The sequence below is a fragment of the Salmo trutta genome, chromosome 24 (assembly GCF_901001165.1).
Source record: "Salmo trutta chromosome 24, fSalTru1.1, whole genome shotgun sequence".
Taxonomy (NCBI): Eukaryota; Metazoa; Chordata; class Actinopteri; order Salmoniformes; family Salmonidae; genus Salmo; species Salmo trutta.
In genome coordinates, this window is record NC_042980.1 from 48,449,823 (window position 1) to 48,465,960 (window position 16,138).

The 16,138-nt window shown below is 45.5% G+C and overlaps 1 protein-coding gene across 4 annotated transcripts in view; it reads left to right on the forward strand.

Moving 5' to 3' along the window:
• LOC115161435 (partitioning defective 3 homolog B) overlaps window positions 1-16,138 on the forward strand; it is a 114,263-nt gene that overhangs the window by 13,309 nt on the left and 84,816 nt on the right. For all 4 annotated transcript variants that reach the window (XM_029712414.1, XM_029712416.1, XM_029712415.1 and 1 more), the window contains one exon: window positions 6,900-7,001. In XM_029712414.1, the coding sequence (XP_029568274.1) occupies window positions 6,900-7,001 (102 nt within the window). The remainder of the gene's footprint in view (window positions 1-6,899; window positions 7,002-16,138) is intronic.

A 16,138-nucleotide genomic window follows, 5' to 3' on the forward strand; every position in this document is an offset into this window, starting at 1 on the left:
GCCGTGTGTTTTGGGTCATTGTCATGCTGGAATACCCATCCACGACCCATTTTCAATGCCCTGGCTGAGGGAAGGAGGTTCTCACCCAAGATTTGACGGTACATGGCCCCGTCAAATCATGCAGTGAAGTTGTCCTGTCCCCTTAGCAGAAAAACACCCCCAAAGCATAATGTTTCCACCCCCATGTTTGACGTTGGAGATGGGGTTCTTGGGGTCATGGGCAGCATTCCTCCTCCTCCAAACACGGCAAGTTGAGTTGATGCCAAAGAGCTCCATTTTGGTCTCATCTGACCACAACACTTTCACCCAGTTGTCCTCTGAATCATTCAGATGTTCATTGGCAAACTTCAGACGGGCATGTATATGTATTCTTGAGCAGAGGGACCTTGTGAGCGCTGCAGGATTTCAGTCCTTCACGGTGTAGTGTGTTACCAATTGTTTTCTTGGTGACTATGGTCCCAGCTGCCTTGAGATCATTGACAAGATCCTCCCGTGTTGTTCTGGGCTGATTCCTCACTGTTCTCATGATCATTGCAACTCCACGAGGTGAGATCTTGCATGGAGCCCCAGGCCGAGGGAGATTGACAGTTCTTTTGTGTCACCTTCTCACCAAGCTGCTTGGCGATGGTCTTGTAGCCCATTCCAGCCTTGTGTAGGTCTACAATCTTGTCCCTGACATCCTTGGAGAGCTCTTTGGTCTTGGCCATGGTGGAGAGTTTGGAATCTGATTGATTGATTGCTTCTGTGGACAGGTGTCTTTTATACAGGTAACAAACTGAGATTAGGAGCACTCCCTTTAAGAGTGTGCTCCTAATCTCAGCTCGTTACCTGTATAAAAGACACCTGGGAGCCAGAAATCTTTCTGATTGAGAGGGGGTCAAATACTTATTTCCCTCATTAAAATGCAAATCAATTTATAACATTTTTGACATGCGTTTTCTCGATATTTTTGTTGCTATTCTGTCTCTCACTGTTCATATAAACCTACCATTAAAATTATAGACTGATCATTTCTTTGTAAGTGGGCAAACGTACAAAATCAGCAGGGGATCAAATACTTTTTCCCCCCACTGTAGATCCAAGTTGGCTAGACTTTAAGTATAAAGATTAGCTGGCTACTCACTAACAGGTGGGCTTGTGCTTTAGAGATTGAGACCTGTGTTAATTTTCTTTAATGCTACCAGAAAGTTTACCTTTTAATTGTGTAACAAAGCTTATTTAGAGGGAACGTTAAAAGCATCAAGATCTTTATATGTATTGTAAATCGCTCGTAAGTTTGAAAAATATCAAGATATGATTTGACATCGTTTGACATGGGCTGACATGGTTACATGTACTGATGAACTGACAAATTCTCTAAAACGATGTTGGAGGTGGCTTATGGTAGAGAAATTAACATTCAATTCTCTGGCGACAGCTCTGGTGGACATTCCTGCAGTCAGCATCCCAATTGAACGATCCTTCAACTTGAGACATCTGTGGCATTGTGTTGTGTGACAAAAGTGCACATTTTTAGAGTGGCCTTTTAATTGTCCCCCAGCACAAGGTGCACCTGTGTAATGATCATGCTGTTAAATCAGCTTCTTGATATGCCACACCTGTCAAGTGGATGGATTATCTTGGCAAATGAGAAATGCTCACTAACAGGAATGTGCGCCGAATTTGAAAGAAATAACGCTTTTTTGTGTGTATGGAAAAATGTCCGCGATCTTTTATTTCAGCTCATGAAACATGAGACTAACACTTTACATGTTGCGTTTTTATATATATCTTTGTTCATTGTAGTAAAGAGCTTGTGGGCCTGCAGCAATGCATGCTCTGAACAGTCAGTGGAGCCTAAAGCAGGGGAAGGAGGAAGTAGGGGGGAGGGGTGTTCGGGAAGATGGGAGTCACTCAGGAAGTTATCAGACTGCTAAAAGGACCACTTAATTACTAAGACAAATGGAGGGAGGGAGAGAGAGCTGCGTTGCTGTTTTTTCATTAGGGCCAGGAATGCCAGATGCCAGAATGCTGAGATGAACAGAGCTGAGCGGGCTGTATTCTGCCAGAATGAGATGATACCATCTAAAAAAACCAATGGCCCGGCGCCAGAAAACAAACAATTAGCACAGAAGAGGAGGCAGGGCGGTCCGTTAGAACGACGTTACCATCCAGGGAGAGGAATAACAATTTAGCCATCTGGAATGTTACTGGGCAATACAGACTTTTTAAGGTTAAGGTTTATGGTTACATTTAACATTTTAGTCATTTAGCAGACGCTCTTATCCAGAGCGACTTACAGTAGTGAATACATACATTTCATTTTTATTTCATGCATTTTATTTAAAAACTTGTTTTTTGTACTGGCCCCCCATGGGAATCGAACCCACAACCCTGGCGTTGCACACAACATGCTGGCGTTGTAAACACCATGCTCTACCAGGCCTTGGTTCTATGGGTGTCAAAGGTCAGATAAAGACACTCCTGGCTTCTTGACAGTAGGCTGATGGGTCACGTTCTGATTTATAATTTCATGTTACCATTTCTTCCTTCTTTTTTAAATTCTGACAGTAAGTTAAGCTCTACATTGTAGTTTTGCAACGCAAAGCTAAACATGTCTAAATGGTATGGTTTCAAACAGGGTGGTAGACTGGGCCTGCTTCTTCATGAGGGGCTGGGCCTGCTTCTTCATCATGGGGCTGGGCTTACTTCTTCATCATGGGGCTGGGCCTGCTTCTTCATCATGGGGCTGGGCTTACTTCTTCATCATGGGGCTGGGCTTGCTTCTTCATGATGGGGCTGGGCCTGCTTCTTCATCATGGGGCTGGGCTTGCTTCTTCATGATGGGGCTGGGCCTGCTTCTTCATCATGGGGCTGGGCCTGCTTCTTCATGATGGGGCTGGGCCTGCTTCTTCATGATGGGGCTGGGCCTGCTTCTTCATGATGGGGCTGGGCCTGCTTCTTCATGATGGGGCTGGGCCTGCTTCTTCATGAGGGGCTGGGCCTGCTTCTTCATGATGGGGCTGGGCCTGCTTCTTCATGAGGGGCTGGGCCTGCTTCTTCATCATGGGGCTGGGCTTGCTTCTTCATCATGGGGCTGGGCCTGCTTCTTCATCATGGGGCTGGGCTTGCTTCTTCATGATGGGGCTGGGCCTGCTTCTTCATCATGGGGCTGGGCCTGCTTCTTCATGATGGGGCTGGGCCTGCTTCTTCATGATGGGGCTGGGCCTGCTTCATGATGGGGCTGGGCCTGCTTCTTCATGATGGGGCTGGGCCTGCTTCTTCATCATGGGGCTGGGCTTGCTTCTTCATCATGGGGCTGGGCTTGCTTCTTCATGATGGGGCTGGGCTTGCTTCTTCATGATGGGGCTGGGCCTGCTTCTTCATGTGTGTGCTATGTATTCTCAAAGGCTCATAATGATATCTTAGAGGGAGAGCAAATGTATGTGTGGCCATTTTCGCAAAACACTGTATTAAAAACAATGTCAGACTTCTCCAAAGACACCTCTGGTTCTACAGAGGAATGTGGATCTGTCCAGCTGAGCTACTTTGTTAAAGACTGTTTTTCTCATCTTTGTTCAGAGCCCTTCAGGATCCTCTCTGATCCCTCTGTTGTAGTGCTGGAGGCTTTTAACAGACAGGGCCTAGGAACAGACTTCTACAGGGTATATAGTATCAGCTGGGTCTAGGAACAGACTTCTACAGGGTATATAGTATCAGGGTATATAGTATCAGGGTATATAGTATCAGCTGGGCCTAGAAACAGACTTCTACAGGGTATATAGTATCAGGGTATATAGTATCAGGGTATATAGTATCAGCTGGGCCTAGAAACAGACTTCTACAGGGTATATAGTATCAGGGTATATAGTATCAGCTGGGCCTAGAAACAGACTTCTACAGGGTATATAGTATCAGGGTATATAGTATCAGCTGGGCCTAGGAACAGACTTCTACAGGGTATATAGTATCAGGGTATATAGTATCAGCTGGGCCTAGAAACAGACTTCTACAGGGTATATAGTATCAGGGTATATAGTATCAGGGTATATAGTATCAGCTGGGCCTAGAAACAGACTTCTACAGGGTATATAGTATCAGGGTATATAGTATCCGCTGGGCCTAGAAACAGACTTCTACAGGGTATATAGTATCAGGGTATATAGTATCAGCTGGGCCTAGGAACAGACTTCTACAGGGTACATAGTATCCGCTGGGCCTAGAAACAGACTTCTACAGGGTACATAGTATCAGGGTATATAGTATCAGCTGGGCCTAGGAACAGACTTCTACAGGGTACATAGTATCAGGGTATATAGTATCAGCTGGGCCTAGGGTAACTCCCGTATAACCCTCTCTGCCGTATACAGTGCACTACCTGTAGCAGGCGATGTAAAACATTGGATGTAATACGGTATATTCTGTCTGTCTGGAAAAATGACACATAGTTTTGTTCCAGATGATATTTTATTCTCTACTACTTTTAACCAGGGCCCATAAAAGGATTAGTCCAAACTATTGTACTAGATAGGGACACGGGCATAGACCAACAGTGGCAGCTTTCTATTGGATAAGCCCAGGGTTAGGCCAGGGACCAGTTTTCTATTGGATAGGCCCAGGGTTAGGCCAGGGAACAGTTTTCTATTGGATAGGCCCAGGGTTAGGCCAGGGAACAGTTTTCTATTGGATAGGCCCAGGGTTAGGCCAGGGAACAGTTTTCTATTGGATAGGCCCAGGGTTAGGCCAGGGAACAGTTTTCTATTGGATAGGCCCAGGGTTAGGCCAGGGAACAGTTTTCTATTGGATAGGCCCAGGGTTAGGCCAGGGAACAGTTTTCTATTGGATAGGCCCAGGGTTAGGCCAGGGAACAGTTTTCTATTGGATAGGCCCAGGGTTAGGCCAGGGAACAGTTTTCTATTGGATAGGCCCAGGGTTAGGCCAGGGACCCGTTTTCTATTGGATAGGCCCAGGGTTAGGCCAGGGAACAGTTTTCTATTGGATAGGCCCAGGGTTAGGCCAGGGACCCGTTTTCTATTGGATAGGCCCAGGGTTAGGCCAGGGAACAGTTTTCTATTGGATAGGCCCAGGGTTAGGCCAGGGAACAGTTTTCTATTGGATAGGCCCAGGGTTAGGCCAGGGAACAGTTTTCTATTGGATAGGCCCAGGGTTAGGCCAGGGAACAGTTTTCTATTGGATAGGCCCAGGGTTAGGCCAGGGAACAGTTTTCTATTGGATAGGCCCAGGGTTAGGCCAGGGAACAGTTTTCTATTGGATAGGCCCAGGGTTAGGCCAGGGAACAGTTTTCTATTGGATAGGCCCAGGGTTAGGCCAGGAAGGGTGAACTGTAAAAGGCAGAACCTCAGAAGCATTTTAACTTAGCTAACAGATGACCTGACTTCAGCACATCATTTATTCTCAGGGCGTTTTGTTCCGTGGACCTAGTGAAGATGAGAAAGTCCTATTTGTAAAAAAAAAATTTTGCTACGGAGAAACCAGACAATTCCTGAAAATCGGTCTGCCTCAGATTTCCTTTTTAAAACAGCTGGTACAATATTACTGTCCTAAGTACAGAATGAACCAGAGTCTTAAGAGATCGGTACTGTTCTGACGCTACCAAAGTCCTTTGTAGATGCAGTACTACTGTATGTAGAGACTGTGGTGACGTTCCTATTGGCTGTTGTGATTTATATGAGCATCTATTAGTGTAGAACTGTCTAGAGATTGTGATCGTGGACAGGGCTGAGGCTGGGTGGTGTAGAACTGTCTAGAGATTGTGATCGTGGACAGGGTCGAGGCTGGGTGGTGTAGAACTGTCTAGAGATTGTGGTGATGGACAGGGCTGAGGCTGGGTGGTGTAGAACTGTCTAGAGATTGTGATCGTGGACAGGGCCCAGGCTTGGTGGAGATCTGACTGTGGTGGTAGTAGTAGTGTGAGAAGAGTTGTTTCCTGATGATTTTGGTTCAGCTCATCACGTCCAGGCGGAGAGAGCAGAGGAGACACGGACTTGCCATCTGAGATGAATCTCTCTCTCTCTCTCTCTCTCTCTCTCTCTGTCTCTCTCTCTCTCTCTCTCTCTCTGTCTCTCTCTCTGTCTCTCTCTCTGTCTCTCTCTCTCTCTCTGTCTCTCTGTCTCTCTCTCTCTCTCTCTCTCTCTCTCTCTCTCTCTCTCTCGCTCGCTCGCTCGCTCGGGCACTGATTTACTATCGTCATCAATGTTTACGAGCCCTGTAATGTTATTAGGCTGGGTTATGGACACTTGGCATCTCCTACAGCAGCCCTGCTGCTCATTGTTATGATCTGACACACACACACACACACACACACACACACACACACACACACACACACACACACACACACACACACACACACACACACACACACACACACACACACACACACACACACACACACACACAGACGGTAACTGTTCCTACAGATTTACATAGTTTCATTACACACGGTGTAGTGGTGAGTACAGGATACACGGTGTAGTGGTGAGTACAGGATACACGGTGTAGTGGTGAGTACAGGATACACGGTGTAGTGGTGAGTACAGGATACACGGTGTAGTGGTGAGTACAGGATACACGGTGTAGTGGTGAGTACAGGATACACGGTATTTGCACAGTATTTTCTCCACTGTCAAGTGTTATCCAACCTAAATACATTAGACAAACATTGTAATTTCATAAAATACGTTGGAATTACAAATGATCTAATTCACAGATGTATGTTATTGTAATAAAAAAATCGATGCTGTTTATTGTGCCTTTTTGTGAGATGGTGTTGTGGAATTGTGGACAATTAGAGACATCACGCATTCTGTTTGTGTCCCATAAATAAATCCGAATGTTGACTGGTTGGGTTGGTTGTGAAATGAGGAAGTTTGATTGTTTTGATGTGCTTCCTCCTATAGGAGGGTGACTTCCTGGTTCGTACTCACCATGTGGAGTACTGCGACGGGGGCATCCTGGACCCTGATGATGTACTGACTGACCTGGTGGAGGACAGAGACAAGGTAACGATCATCCACTGGAACGTTAGGGCGTTTGGTCCCAAATGGTACCTTATTCCCTATGTAGTGCACTAGTTTTTGGACAAGTGAAGGTAACATTTACATTTACATTTAAGTCATTTAGCAGACGCTCTTATCCAGAGCGACTTACAAATTGGTGCATTCACCTTATGATATCCAGTGGAACAACCACTTTACAATAGTACATCTAAATCTTTTGGGGGGGGGGTAGAAGGATTACTTTATCCTATCCCAGGTATTCCTTACAGAGGTGGGGTTTCAGGTGTCTCCGGAAGGTGGTGATTGACTCCGCTGTCCTGGCGTCGTGAGGGAGCTTGTTCCACCATTGGGGTGCCAGAGCAGCGAACAGTTTTGACTGGGCTGAGCGGGAACTGTGCTTCCTCAGAGGTAGGGAGGCGAGCAGGCCAGAGGTGGATGAACGCAGTGCCCTTGTTTGGGTGTAGGGCCTGATCAGAGCCTGAAGGTACGGAGGTGCCGTTCCCCTCACAGCTCCGTAGGCAAGCACCATGGTCTTGTAGCGGATGCGAGCTTCAACTGGAAGCCAGTGGAGAGAGCGGAGGAGCGGGGTGACGTGAGAGAACTTGGGAAGGTTGAACACCAGACGGGCTGCGGCGTTCTGGATGAGTTGTAGGGGTTTAATGGCACAGGCAGGGAGCCCAGCCAACAGTGAGTTGCAGTAATCCAGACGGGAGATGACAAGTGCCTGGACTAGGACCTGCGCCGCTTCCTGTGTGAGGCAGGGTCGTACTCTGCGAATGTTGTAGAGCATGAACCTACAGGATCGGGTCACCGCCTTGATGTTAGTGGAACAATGATCTACTGTGTAGCTTATCAGTGCATTCTTTGGTGACTGTACCCTCAGTCACGTTTTGGTGACTGTACCCTCAGTCACGTTTTGGTGACTGTATCCTCAGTCACGTTTTGGTGACTGTACCCTCAGTCACGTTTTGGTGACTGTATCCTCAGTCACGTTTTGGTGACTGTACCCTCAGTCACGTTTTGGTGACTGTATCCTCAGTCACGTTTTGGTGACTGTACCCTCAGTCACGTTTTGGTGACTGTACCCTCAGTCACGTTTTGGTGACTTTACCCTCAGTCACGTTTTGGTGACTTTACCCTCAGTCACGTTTTGGTGACTTTACCCTCAGTCACGTTTTGGTGACTTTACCCTCAGTCACGTTTTGGTGACTTTACCCTTAGTCACGTTTGTGACTGACCGGATCGATTCAATCTTATGCAGCAAAATTTGAAATTGTGTTTTTTTTTTTTTACATTTGAATAAAAGTAGAGACTCAGAGCTAGAAAATGGCATATCATACACTGCAGTTGAGGAACAATGGGAAAATACATTTGTAAGCCCACTTTTGAGAAAATGGCCCTTGAATGTTTTAGTACACCTACTGGAGAACTCTTCTTTGTCTACACCCATTCAGCATTTTACATCTTACATCTTAAGCTTTAGCCCTCACCCGTCTCTTTAAGGATTCACATGTGAGGCCATGTACTAAACAACCGAAGAGTTCAAGACGAAAGGCTGGTTTATACTACGGGTGTGTTCGTAAATTTAATCTGGAGTGCCAGAGTGCGCTCTGGGCATTCGTAAACTCAGAGCGTTGTCAGATTGTCCGTACGTAAATTGAGCGTTTCGTTCTCGGACAGTTCAGAGCGCACACTGGACGCATTGGCTGAGGAGTAGGGTTAATCCGAGCTGTTCTAACAGCAGCAGTCAAACACCCACGCTAACTGGCTAGCATTGGCTGAGGAGTAGGGTTAATCCGAGCTGTTCTAACAGCAGCAGTCAAACACCCACGCTAACTGGCTAGCATTGGCTGAGGAGTAGGGTTAATCCGAGCTGTTCTAACAGCAGCAGTCAAACACCCACGCTAACTGGCTAGCATTGGCTGAGGAGTAGGGTTAATCCGAGCTGTTCTAACAGCAGCAGTCAAACACCCACGCTAACTGGCTAGCATTGGCTGAGGAGTAGGGTTAATCCGAGCGCTCTGTTCTAACAGCAGCAGTCAAACACCCACGCTAACTGGCTAGCTTGCTAGCTACTTCTAGACATAAATGAGAGACCATTTTACTTGCCCGAGCAGAGCTGTTTAGGCTGTTTTCATGTTATCCAGAGAGTTGGTGATTGAAACTGTGCTGCTGGCAACTATTTAATTATGCTTTTTTGCCAACGTTTACTGACACCGGTCATATGCAGCGGGTGTTGAGCGTTGGTAAATTTGTCAGTTATTCTGCGCTCTGGCACATTCAGACGAGAGGGCTCGGAAATCGGAGTAGATATTATTTATTTTTATTCAACTTTTTCTTTAACTAGGCAACAAGATAGCCCGAGTGAATTTACCAGCTACGTCTATCGAACAGTTGTCGCAGTGACATCATGAACGTTGTATTGAAATGGATACTTGCATAGTGGAGTCTTTTTGTTTAGACATGCAGCTAGCTAAACAATGAACCATAATCCCAACTCATGATCTTACTACCCTGTATGAATTTGCAGGTAGCAAACCAACCAGGTTCAATGTTAGCTAGCTAGCATTAGGCTATAGCTAGCTAGCATTAGGCTATAGCTAGCTAGCATTAGGCTATAGCTAGCCAGCATTAGGCTATAGCTAGCCAGCATTAGGCTATAGCTAGCCAGCATTAGGCTATAGCTAGCTAGCATTAGGCTATAGATAGCTAGCATTAGGCTATAGCTAGCTAGCATTAGGCTATAGCTAGCCAGCATTAGACTATAGCTAGCTAGCATTAGGCTATAGCTAGCTAGCTAGCATTAGGCTATAACTAGCAATGCAAATAGCTCTGAGATATGAATAATATTACTACACAGATCATACATGTAACGCTAGCTAGTAACACAATAAAATAACAATAATGAGGCTATGTACAGGAGGTACCGGTACAGAGTCAATGTGCAGGGGTACAGGTTAGTAACGAGGTAGTTTGTACATGTAGGTGGGGGTGAAGTGACTTTGCATAGATAATAAACAGTGAGTAACAGCAGTGTAAAAACAAAGGAGGGGTCAATGTTAATAGTTTGTGTGTCTATTAAACTGAAGGTTGGTTCCTGATATTATAAGGTACCTGGCTGGTCCATTATTAGGTACCTGGCTGGTCCATTATTAGGTACCTGGCTGGTCCATTATTAGGTACCTGGCTGGTCCATTATTAGGTACCTGGCTGGTCCATTATTAGGTACGTGGCTGGTCCATTATTAGGTACCTGGCTGGTCCATTATTAGGTACCTGGCTGGTCCATTATTAGGTACCTGGCTGGTCCATTATTAGGTACCTGGCTGGTCCATTATAAGGTACCTGGCTGGTCCATTATTAGGTACCTGGCTGGTCCATTATTAGGTACCTGGCTGGTCCATTATTAGGTACCTGGCTGGTCCATTATTAGGTACCTGGCTGGTCCATTATTAGGTACCTGGCTGGTCCATTATTAGGTACCTGGCTGGTCCATTATTAGGTACCTGGCTGGTCCATTATTAGGTACCTGGCTGGTCCATTATTAGGTACCTGGCTGGTCCATTATTAGGTACGTGGCTGGTCCATTATTAGGTACCTGGCTGGTCCATTATTAGGTACCTGGCTGGTCCATTATTAGGTACCTGGCTGGTCCATTATTAGGTACCTGGCTGGTCCATTATAAGGTACCTGGCTGGTCCATTATTAGGTACCTGGCTGGTCCATTATTAGGTACCTGGCTGGTCCATTATTCGGTACCTGGCTGGTCCATTATTAGGTACCTGGCTGGTCCATTATTAGGTACGTGGCTGGTCCATTATTAGGTACCTGGCTGGTCCATTTGGACTGTGTTTAACGGACCGGTCTTCTGCATTGTTCATATTTTTATGTTGACGCTTTATCTCCATTGGCAAAAGACACACAGCTTGGGCTGAATGGTAGACAGGCAGGCAGAAAGACACACAGCTTAGACTAAATGGTAGACAGGCAGGCAGAAAGACACACAGCTTTGACTGAATGGTAGACAGGCAGGCAGGCAGAAAGACACAGCTTTGACTGAATGGTAGACAGGCAGGCAGGCAGAAAGACACAGCTTGGGCTGAATGGTAGACAGGCAGGCAGGCAGAAAGACACACAGCTTGGGCTGAATGATAGACAGGCAGGCAGGCAGAAAGACACACAGCTTGGGTTGAATGATAGACAGGCAGGCAGAAAGACACACAGCTTTGACTGAATGGTAGACAGACAGGCAGGCAGAAAGACACACAGCTTTGACTGAATGGTAGACAGACAGGCAGGCAGAAAGACACACAGCTTTGACTGAATGGTAGACAGACAGGCAGGCAGAAAGACACACAGCTTGGGTTGAATGATAGACAGGCAGGCAGAAAGACACACAGCTTTGACTGAATGGTAGACAGACAGGCAGGCAGAAAGACACAGTTTTGGTCTGAATGATAGACAGACAGGCAGAAAGACACACAGCTTTGGTCTGAATGACAGACAGACAGGCAGAAAGACACACAGCTTTGACTGAATGATAGACAGGCAGGCAGAAAGACACACAGCTTTGCCTGAATGATAGACAGGCAGAAGAGACAGTTTGGCTGACAAGACAGACTGCTTTGGCTGAAAGACAACCGACAAAACAGACAAACAGTTTTTTTGGCTGAACACAATCCCTTCCTTTGGTTGCTGGACCAACTGAAAGGCCACCCAGCAGTGTACAGAGTCTCCTTGGTGAAGTAATGTTGTCCTTTACCCAAGCTTTAAAACGCGGCAACCATTTGGTTCTCTGTGAGTCCATCCTAAACTAGATAACTTAATGCCGTTATCCTCCTCAGTAGAATCGCTCAGACAAATGAGGGATGCGTCCCAAATAGCACTCTCTTCCGTTTATAGTGTACTACTTTTCTTCTTTTACCTGTGCCCTGGTCAAAAAGCAGTGCGGTATTTTGGAAAATAGGGTGCCATTTTGGACGAAGGCCAAGGCTCCTATCAGATACACAGCTTTCTGTAGACTGATTTATATCAGAGGGGTGGGGGCTTTTAACCGTAAAAGTGATTTGCTACCTGGTAATATTGCAGAATTGAAGTTTTTAAAAAGTGGTGTTTAAAAAGTGAATTCTCATTCAACCGTATAGGCCTAGAGTCCAGGAGGACTAATACCTTATAGTCAGGGGATTTCATAAGAGGTACTCTACTGGGATGGGCTGGAGCTTTATAATGTACTCTGATGGACTGTATTAGGTCCTGTACTCTGTACATTTTAGTCATTTTAGCAGACGATCTTATCCAGAGCGACTTACAATAGTGAATGCATACATTTCATACATTTCTTTTGTACTGGCCCCCCTGTGGGAATCGAACCCACAACCCTGGCGTTGCACACACCATGCTGGCGTTGCAAACACCATGCTCTACCAACTGAGCCACACTCATTATGTATTATGTACTCTGTACTCATTATGTATAATGTACTCTGTACTCTGTACTCATTATGTATTATGTACTCTGTACTCTGACGATAGATGGCGCGTCATTGCCCTACAGGTCATACATGTATATATAACAGGACATTATTTAGCATTGTGAATTTGATAAAACATTTTTTTCTCTTCTGATTTAGTTTTAAAGGAAAATCTATAATAAGGAATATTAATTTGTCTTGTTTGTCAACATCGCTACTGTGCTCTTCTCAGGCGGTTTGGCTGCGGTTTCGATCCCTCCTCATCATGGCACCCTGACTCTCGCTGTGTTTTGAACATGGACTCCAAAGTAGCTAGTCCGACTGCACTGAATCACACTGCTCTACAGATCTACTTGTATCTCAAATCGTCTTATTAAGTACTCATCGTGTGATCGAGATGAGTGATTCAGGGCCTTGCCCTTTTTTTTGCTCAAACCAATTCTCAGTCAACGGGAACTGACCGGGTTGCCTGAGCGACGCGGAGCCTGGAGACGGTCGTACTGTTGCTATGGTGACCACTGTGTTACAACTCCCGACGGTGTTGCCGTCCGGTGTTTTTGCCCGAGACGTTGGTTCAGGATCTCTACTACTCTTGTCGTTTTATTTATTTATTCTGTCATTGTTTCTGATTTATCACTAGTCCACCGGTCTTCTGCTCCCCTGCTTTGTTAGAAACACAACCTGAAACTGTCCCAATCGACGTTTTTTGTTGTTGTATTTCCTTCAGTTTTAAGAATAATGACCCAAATGGTGTTCAAATGGACGGTCTGAGCACTCTGTCATTACCATACCTGGCCACGCCCACAACGCTCTACGCTGGTTAGAGGACAGTCCTATTACCATACCTGGCCACGCCCACAACGCTCTACGCTGGTTAGAGGACAGTCCTATTACCATACCTGGCCACGCCCACAACGCTCTACGCTGGTTAGAGGACAGTCCTATTACCATACCTGGCCACGCCCACAACGCTCTACACTGGTTAGAGGACAGTCCTCTTACCATACCTGGCCACGCCCACAACACTCTACACTGGTTAGAGGACAGTCCTATTACCATACCTGGCCACGCCCACAACGCTCTACACTGGTTAGAGGACAGTCCTATTACCATACCTGGCCACGCCCACAACGCTCTACACTGGTTAGAGGACAGTCCTCTTACCATACCTGGCCACGCCCACAACACATTTGGGACACAACATATATTTCAAATGTGCTAATAATATGCTCAGAGTTAATATAATGAGAAATGTCTGCAGTCCTACATGACCAACACGTTCTCAGCGTGAATAGGAAATGGCTTTTAAATATTCACTCAATTCTGGGAGGGTTATATTAAAGACCTGAAATGTGAAGTAGTACCCACTTCCTGTACACTTCCTGTCCACTTCCTGTCCACTTCCTGTCCACTTCCTGTCCACTTCCTGTACACAGCTGGTTCAAAGCAGAGTTTACTGTTGAGAAGTTGGTTCGTTCATTAATACAGAGCCTATTTCTGTTGAGAAGTTGGTTCGTTCATTAATACAGAGCCTATTTCTGTTGAGAAGTTGGTTCGTTCATTAATACAGAGCCTATTTCTGTTGAGAAGTTGGTTCGTTCATTAATACAGAGCCTATTTCTGTTGAGAAGTTGGTTCGTTCATTAATACAGAGCCTATTTCTGTTGAGAAGTTGGTTCGTTCATTAATACAGAGCCTATTTCTGTTGAGAAGTTGGTTCGTTCATTAATACAGAGCCTATCTCTGTTGAGAAGTTGGTTCGTTCATTAATACAGAGCCTATTTCTGTTGAGAAGTTGGTTCGTTCATTAATACAGAGCCTATCTCTGTTGAGAAGTTGGTTCGTTCATTAATACAGAGCCTATTTCTGTTGAGAAGTTGGTTCGTTCATTAATACAGAGCCTATTTCTGTTGAGAAGTTGGTTCGTTCATTAATACAGAGCCTATTTCTGTTGAGAAGCTGGTTCGTTCATTAATACAGAGCCTATTTCTGTTGAGAAGTTGGTTCGTTCATTAATACAGAGCCTATTTCTGTTGAGAAGTTGGTTCGTTCATTAATACAGAGCCTATTTCTGTTGAGAAGTTGGTTCGTTCATTAATACAGAGCCTATTTCTGTTGAGAAGTTGGTTCGTTCATTAATACAGAGCCTATCTCTGTTGAGAAGTTGGTTCGTTCATTAATACAGAGCCTATTTCTGTTGAGAAGTTGGTTCGTTCATTAATACAGAGCCTATTTCTGTTGAGAAGTTGGTTCGTTCATTAATACAGAGCCTATTTCTGTTGAGAAGTTGGTTCGTTCATTAATACAGAGCCTATCTCTGTTGAGAAGTTGGTTCGTTCATTAATACAGAGCCTATCTCTGTTGAGAAGTTGGTTCGTTCATTACAGAGCCTATTTCTGTTGTGAAGTTGGTTCGTTCATTAATACAGAGCCTATTTCTGTTGAAGTGATCAGAGAAAGAAAGAGAGAAAGCTGCCTTCTGCGACTGTAGGTTTTAACCAGGGAAACGAGATGGTTTAGGTACTGAACTATTCACAGGGGCTGGACAAAAAGACCATCCAATGAGAGACGTTCTGCGTAATAAAGACCATCCAATAAGAGACGTTCTGTGTAGTAAAGACCATCCAATAAGAGACGTTCTGTGTAGTAAAGACCATCCAATAAGAGACCATCCAATAAGAGACCATCCAATAAGAGACGTTCTGTGTAGTAAAGACCATCCAATAAGAGACGTTCTGTGTAGTAAAGACCATCCAATAAGAGACCATCCAATAAGAGACCATCCAATAAGAGACCATCCAATAAGAGACATTCTGTGTAGTAAAGACCATCCAATAAGAGACATTCTGCGTAGTAAAGACCATCCAATGAGAGACGTTCTGAGACCATCCAATAAGAGACGTTCTGTGTAGTAAAGACCATGTCTGTAATTCCCCACTAGGCTAATTAGTATGGACATCTTGGATGTGTCCCTCTAGTCCCTCTATAGGACTAGAGGGACACTATAGTCTGTAGTGCACTATGTAGGGACATGGGGCATTATGTAGGGACATGGGGCATTATGTAGGGACATGGGGCATTATGTAGGGACATGGGGCACTATGTAGGGACATGGGGCATTATGTAGGGACATGGGGCATTATGTAGGGACATGGGGCATTATGTAGGGACATGGGGCATTATGTAGGGACATGGGGCATTATGTAGGGACATGGGGCACTATGTAGGGACATGGGGCATTATGTAGGGACATGGGGCACTATGTAGGGACATGGGGCATTATGTAGGGACATGGGGCATTATGTAGGGACATGGGGCATTATGTAGGGACATGGGGCACTATGTAGGGACATGGGGCATTATGTAGGGACATGGGGCACTATGTAGGGACATGGGGCATTATGTAGGGACATGGGGCATTATGTAGGGACATGGGGCACTATGTAGGGACATGGGGCACTATGTAGGGACATGGGGCATTATGTAGGGACATGGGGCACTATGTAGGGACATGGGGCATTATGTAGGGACATGGGGCATTATGTAGGGACATAGGGCATTATGTAGGGACATGGGGCATTATGTAGGGACATGGGGCATTATGTAGGGACATGGGGCATTATGTAGGGACATGGGGCATTATGTAGGGACATGGGGCATTATGTAGGGACA